Genomic DNA, 7,428 nt, shown 5'->3' with positions numbered 1-7,428 from the left:
TTTTTTTTTTTTTTTTTCCCTATGGGGAAAAATAGGCTGCTGAAAAAGTGGGCGGTCACTGTTGCACTCTAGTTTTAAATATCTAGAAGAACTTCCTTCATTTCAATATTTAAATGTAAATCTATGGGGCATCACAAGATGATTATAGCAAAAGTAGACTGCATTTGCAGTGGGGTCCAAAAGTCTGAGACCACTGGTGACAGTGTGGGTTTAGAATTATGATGGTTTAATTGTGTGATCAGAATGTCTGCTTTGGTCAGTGCTATTTTCAAACACACAACCAGAGGTTACAAAAGTCAGAGTCAATTACTGTGGTCTTGCATGAGCGCTCAGACTCCTGTGTGCTCACACGCACACACACACTCACACACATACAAAGAGAACACTCATCTTTGCAATGCAATGAAACACAAAGCAGTTTTGACAGATGAACACTGCCACGCTTGAAATCAAAGACACCAGTAATCTATTTAAATTCAATTTTCTTTTCAAAGCTTTAACCAGTACTTTGTTTGAAAGCTTTTTATTTATTTCTGAATATTTATTAGCTGCAGATCTTTTGTTCCTTCCAAACACTGTACCTTTTTTTTAGCTACTCGAGATCAAGTTTAGATAATATTTCTTATATTGAGTTTTAACTACAATGGATTGACAAGATGTTACACTTGAAATTGGCATAACTGTTTTTAGCCATTGTAGTAATTTCTCTTCTGAACAGCACCTCCTAAGCAGAGTAGCTGCAATACCGTGGTTCTAGGTTATGGTTGTCCAGTCTATCCACATTTTCTTTCTGTACCACTTTCTGCCCTTTCCTATGTCTTTCCCCAGTGTTCTCACTCTGTTTTTCATGTACTTCCATTTTTTTACAAAGAGAGTGGTAACTGCTGAAACAAGTAGAGGAGGTCTGCTTCTTGAGGAGCCCAAGACGCTGTTCTTCAAAGGAAACTGCCTCAGTCTGCTGGTGTCCATCCAGGATATCCCCCAGTTTCTGTGGAGCATCAAACCCTTCACTACCTGTCAGGTAACATGCTAGCATGAGTAGCCTACTCTGACCAGTACTGTAATGTGTAACAGTCACTTACCTGCACAAGTGCATTGCAGAATTCCCGGGTAAAGCTAGTCTATACACTCTAAAAAATGCTAGATTAAAAATGACCAGTGCAGGGCTATTTGGCAACCCACTGCAGTGTAAATAGTGGACAGAACACAAGATGGTTTATTTTGACCCAGCTTGTTGGGTTTTATACATTAACCAATTTTCTGGTTTGTTTTTTGACATAGTACTGGGTCCAACAACCTGATATTGAAGGTTATTAATTTCAAATAATATTAATGCAATCTGTTCTCTGTTATATATAACAGGGACAGTTCATACATTTCAATTCGTAAATGGTGGTGCTTCATAGGTTCAGTGTTTGCTGCATTTGTAGAAGACTAGCATTCCAAGCAGATATTAGTTGCAACATACATGTAAACAAAAAAGTTATAATGTGAGACTAAATACATTTTGTCTCATTTTGTTTCTACAGTAAAAAAATTTATAGGAAAACAATGTAATCCAAACCTTTATTCCATTCAGGAAGATTCCTCTCAGGAAGTTTTCTCTCAGAAAACAACACAAAATGACAATTGACAAATTGATCTGGTTTTAACCAGTTTGGCTAGCCAACACTGGGTTACATTGACCGAGCGCTGGGTAGGTGTGTGAGGGGTTTCATCATTTAAATTGGCAGTAAAATTGACACAGCAGCTGATTTACACAAAAACTATCCAGCACCTGGGTAAAAACAATAAACATAACCCAATGAAATGACTCAACAGACTGAACCCAACATTTGGGTCAAGACAAAAATAACCCAGAATTTTTTGTAGAGTATCCATAATATGAGGTGAGTTTGCGTGATCAAGGTTTTTGTCTTGTTTTTCCAGTCATTTAGTAAGCTATTAAAAATTGTTTTTAGAGAACATAAATTTAATTTAATATTTCTTACTACATTAGCATAGTTTTTAAGCATAAAACTCTTGATGTGAGATTTATTTACTGACTAATTGTTTTTTATTAATTTTTTTTTTTTTTAATAAAAAAATTAGCAAGTGAGGTAAGAAAAAATAAACTGTATTCTCTGAAAACAAGTCTTAATATTTTATGCAATTTCACTTCAATTTTGCAAAGTAATTGTGTCTTGTTTTAACATCTTAAGAAGTTTGCACTGTACAACAAGACAAACATACAATGTTTTAAATGCGCTTTCCTGTCTATTCTGTGCTATTTTTATGACAAGAGAAAAAAGCCCATAAATGTGTAAAAAAAAATAATCTAGTCTGTATGCTTGAATCTCTTATAGGAAGCAAAGAGTAGCAGTTTTAGCTTTCATTCATACAGCACTACAAGTTTCATCTCTGAAGACCGACACTGTCCTCCTACCTAGCATGCAGATAGACAGTGACAAGTATTTGGTTCTAGGTTCAGGCGTTTGATCAGTTCAGAGGTGCTTCTGTCTCTTGGAACATGCTTTTGTATGTCTACTCAAGGGAGAAATTAATCCCGGCATTAAGGCATCTGCTGTCCCATCAAGCATCTCTTCTGCTCAGGGTTCCTATTACTGTTGACATAGAGCATCTCGCAGGTCATTTCAATATGCAGGGCTGGAGAAATAGTGCAGGAGAGGTCAAGGACACTCCCTGCAGACGTACTGCTTCACAGAAATTAATTATACATCAAAGGCAATTGCTTTCCCTTCTGCTGCCCTGCTCCCAGATACGTTGTATTGTACATACCCCAGCACTGACCCCTATCATCGGAATTAACAGGGATTAGAGTTTGTGTCTCTTTTGTACTGATGGTCTCAGAGACGAGTCTCTTAATACGCATGCTTCCACATTTTTCATGGATCAGGCGCTTTCCCTGACTCAGCTCTCTGATCTCTCTCTCTCTTCTTCTTTTCGTTTCTGGTGACCTCATCCCGCTGCAGGAATTCTCCTTCACCCAAGTCTGGTATAGTAACCAGCAGCCTATGCACTGTGCCTTCTCGCTGCAGAGACATAGCGCCTCAACCACCCAGCTCTCCTGCAAGATCAGTGTGCGGCAGGTCAAAGGTCACGAGCAGATCCTGCAGGTCTACACCTCAGTGGGAGAGGTCAGATTCACTCTGTCACAGTGTTTAGTAACATCTCTGTGTCTTCGGGTACTGTCATTATTTACTCGGCCTCATGTTTATTTTCCCTGTGGAGCAAAAAAAAAGAATTTTAAAGAGTCTTGACATCTCCCACACAATGACAGTTTATAGTGACAAGGCTGTCAAGCTCTAAAAAGGAGTGTCGTGAACAGAAATTATTTTCAGTCAATTTTCAGATTTCAGTGTAGACTTCTCAAATCAAATATGCTGCTATTGACATCTTACCTGCACCGCACACTCTTAAAAATAGAGGTTCTTTATTGGCATCTATGGTTCCTTGAAGAACGTTTAACATCCATGGAACCTTTCTATTGCACAGAAGGCTCTCACAGTGGAAAAAGTTTGTTCATTTCTTCATGCTAAGAAAAAAAGGTTCTTTTAAATTGTTCACTAAAAAGTTATTTGGGGAACAAGAAATAGTTCTTATATGGCATCACTGCTTGAGAAGGTGGCTATTTTGATTCAGGGTCACAGTAGCGTTGAAGAGTAATGTGTATAAATGACTTAAAACTATAATGACTCTGTAATATAATAATGATCTGTACTCATTCAAAGCTAATGTGTGTCTTCAGAAGACTTATAGCGTGAGTCATGTGGACTACTTTCATTGTGTTCTGTGGTACTTTTTATGCATTTGGAGCTCAACAGTCTGAATTTACAGTTATTGCATGGAAAAAATGACAAATATTCAGAAATTCTTTTGTGTTCCAAAGAAAAAACTGCGTACAGGTTTGAAATGACAAAAGTAAAAAAAAAATGGCGGTTTTCATTTTAATTTAACTCTTCCTTTAAAAGTTACTGTCATTTGGGGCCAGATATACAGCTAACAGCTTGTGCCACCGCAAACCCTCTTTTGGCATTAAAAATCTCCTAAAGACACGCAGTAAAAAATTAGCGATGAAAAGGCGTGGACACAGCTGACCTTATTGCATATGCATTTGTAGGAGTTTCCCTTTTAGATGCAGAATTTATGGGAGGAAAGTATTTAAATGAGTCATGCAATGTGATATACTAAGGATTGTGGTAGTCAACTGGTATTTTTGCCATTAATAAATGCCCAAAAACGTATGTCTCAACCCATTTTGTGCTTGGCATGGCTGCAATAATTACTAATTTGCACCGCTCTTGGTATTTTGCGTTGGTCATTATGGAAATGATCCGTGTTCTTTAATCTGCTCATTGTCAGTCGATCAACCGCAGAACATTCCACTCCCATCAGCAATTTTATGGGATCTCATGTTAATTTGCCTTATTTAGTAATTCTGAGCCTATGTCTTTTAGTACATGGGTATAATATATTATAAACCACAACTGTTTTTTCAAGCTCCTTTGTAGATTAACAAAAATGCATGCCAAAACCACCGTTTTTTTTTTTTTCTTTCAGAGTGAGAAAGAGACGGTCCCATTTTTTATGCAGGCAGATTGCACGGTGACTTCACAGACGGGAGCCAAAGCCTTCAAAATCCCCCTGTCCATACGTCAGCGGATATGCACCACCTTCGATACTGCCAACGCCAAGGGCAAGGACTGGCAGCTCTTAGCTCAGAAACTCCACATTCAAAGGTGAGCATTAGAGAGAGATGTAGCCAAGGAAACAGGACTGATTGAAACTTATTGCAGCAGTGCTCACTTTGTTAACAATGCCCTTGAATAATAAGCTGAGACTGCGCTCCGCTTTGCTCAATCATTTCACTCAGAACTCATACTCCTCAGGCTTTTCATCTTTATTGAATTCCGTTTCTACAAAGGTTAGACGTTAAAGAAACCACTAGATTTGAGAGATATAAGAGCCGCCACCTTACCTTTATCTATAAAATGATTGTATATGGCACATTGATAGTTTATACTGATTTTTATTTCTGTGTAGTTGATTTATGAGCTAAACTTAATCCAAACCCTAAACCTTCCTTTTAAATCTGAACGTTTTATTTGTTAGTTTGGTCTGAAATGGGTCTGTTTAGCTTTTATTTTATTATTATTATTTATTATTTTTAACAAGAGTTGCATCCAAGTAACTCTACAAAAGGAAACCATGCAAATAAAAAGAGAACCGATTACAATTGAAGACTTGTTTTTCATTCCTACAAATACTTTGGTACTACTAATACATAAATACATCACAGTTATGAAGATATGAACGGGAATTGCAGCTGTGTAATTTGTGCTATTTGAAATAAATGGCAATTCAGATTTATTCAGAAAGCAAACATCTTGTTACCTTTTCTAAGCCTATGTCACATGACCATTTGATTTTGGAATTATATTACAACACTGCCATCTACTGGCACATTACAAGTAACAGCACACAGGTCATGTATTCATTTCAACTGTAGTCCCTAAAAACAACAACAGACGGACACATAAGAATACTCAAAGTCATACATACAGGCTATAATGCACATATAATGTAATGCAAATATAATAAAAAGTTATCCAGATGTGCTTGCAAACATTGTGTATATGACTCAGGCAGGATAGAAGGTTGAAAATATGCTATTGCTATGTACTCAATAACGTTGTCATCTTTGTGAAACCTGCATTTCCTTTCGGCACAGGAACCTGTCCTACTTTACCAAGCAGAATAGTCCATCTGCTGTCATTCTCAGTCTCTGGGAGGCCAGGCATCAGGACAGTGGAGATCTTGACTCACTTGCAAGTGCTTTGGAGGAGATTGGAAAGATCCACTGTAAAAGTCTGCCTCAGAGTCCAGATGAAAAAGAAACAGACTTTACGTTTTGAGGGACTACTGAAGATTACATGTACTCCACCAGGTGCAGTTCGCCAGCATCTTCAGTTTAGAGTCCAGGTGGACCCAGCTAAGGCATATCCAGTCTGAGAGAAGACTCGGGCAAAATGCGACCAATCAGACGGTTTCACATATCTGTACATGTGCAAAGGAAGTAGTATGAGTTCATATGAATTTGGCACAGATTCAACAGCTTCAAAATGCTTTTCTCAAAGTAAACATCAAAGTGCCAAGCCATCACATCTTACATGAAATTCTGCTTTAGCCTTTCTTTGGTGTAGGGGTGGGCGATATGGCAAAAATATCATGATTTATTTTTTTTTTTTTTTCAGAAAAATCATGATTCTTGATTTTATCACGATTCTTTGTCATGTTGATTTTACTAATTTGCAAGTTGTCTGAGCAGTACAGTCAAACTAATTTCCCTTTTTTTTTTTTTTAAACAAAACCTTACAAAGTAGCAAAATATAAAATAAACAACAATGGCAGACATTTAGGCCAAAGTGGGCGAAGATAAAAATCATTGTCATTATTTTATCTTTGTTATTAAAAAATTACAACAAAGATGCACATTACAAATACACCTAATATACAAATGAAACAAACTGTTTTATTTTTCAGGTACAGTAGGTGTATTTAGCTGTAGCATTCAATAAATTGAATGAACAGATATAAAAAATAAAACACTATATACACTTCACTGTATAATTATACATTGATTCTTATTAAAGCAACTGTATTAAAGTTCTTCAGTCAAGAGCAGTGAGGATTCTTATTAAAGCAACTGTATTAAAGTTCTTCAGTCAAGAGCAGTGAGTGATTTTTTCTGTTTGTGTTTTGTCGTTTTATTGACATTAAAGGGATAGTTCACCTAAAAATTTAAACTGTCATTATTTACTCAAGTGTCTAGTTGTCTCAAACCTGTATTAATTTCTTTCTTGTACTGAACACAAAGGAAGATAGTTTGAAGAATGTGGGTAACGAAAGAGTCGCTGGTCCCCCGTGACTTCCATGGTATTTATTTATGTTTTTTTTTTTTTCTACTATCAAAGTCAATGTGTACCAGCAGCTGTTTGGTTACCCACATTCTTCAAAATATCTTCATTTGTGTTGAAGCACAAGAAAGAAATTAATACAGGTTTGGGACAACATGAGAGTGTGTAAATAATGACAGAATTTTAATTTTTGATTGAACTATCCCTTTATTGACAAGCGCCATCATGTTTGAGATGGTCCTCATTGCAGAAACACAAGATCCAGGGGCGTGGTTGGATCCAGATCCAACTCCTCCCACCTTATATATACCTAACCCCACCCATCTCCACCCACTCGATGTGGATCCAACCACGCCCCCTGGATCTTGCGTTCTGCAGTGAGGGGGCTACTGTCATGTTTAGTACAATTAGTAAGTCTGCTGTCGCTTTAAGAGCTGCATGCGTCTAATAGGCTATACAGGCACACATCTGTATTTCTCTCAGCTGTTTACTTTCACTTTAGACAGAACCA

The 7,428-nt window shown here is 37.2% G+C and overlaps 1 protein-coding gene across 1 annotated transcript in view; it reads left to right on the top strand.

Annotated features, from left to right (window-relative positions):
• LOC107721540 (netrin receptor UNC5D-like) overlaps positions 1 to 6,219 on the top strand; it is an 81,211-nt gene extending 74,992 nt beyond the window's left edge. Inside the window, exons 15-18 of the mRNA XM_016529611.1 lie at positions 872 to 1,021; positions 2,973 to 3,137; positions 4,561 to 4,739; positions 5,732 to 6,219. Of these exons, the coding sequence (XP_016385097.1) occupies positions 872 to 1,021; positions 2,973 to 3,137; positions 4,561 to 4,739; positions 5,732 to 5,915 (678 nt within the window). The 3' untranslated portion in view covers positions 5,916 to 6,219. The remainder of the gene's footprint in view (positions 1 to 871; positions 1,022 to 2,972; positions 3,138 to 4,560; positions 4,740 to 5,731) is intronic.
• Positions 6,220 to 7,428: the final 1,209 nt, after the last annotated feature.

The sequence above is a fragment of the Sinocyclocheilus rhinocerous genome, unplaced genomic scaffold (assembly GCF_001515625.1).
Source record: "Sinocyclocheilus rhinocerous isolate Xijiao unplaced genomic scaffold, SAMN03320098_v1.1 scaffold1626, whole genome shotgun sequence".
Taxonomy (NCBI): Eukaryota; Metazoa; Chordata; class Actinopteri; order Cypriniformes; family Cyprinidae; genus Sinocyclocheilus; species Sinocyclocheilus rhinocerous.
This window is presented reverse-complemented; position numbering and strand designations above follow the sequence as displayed.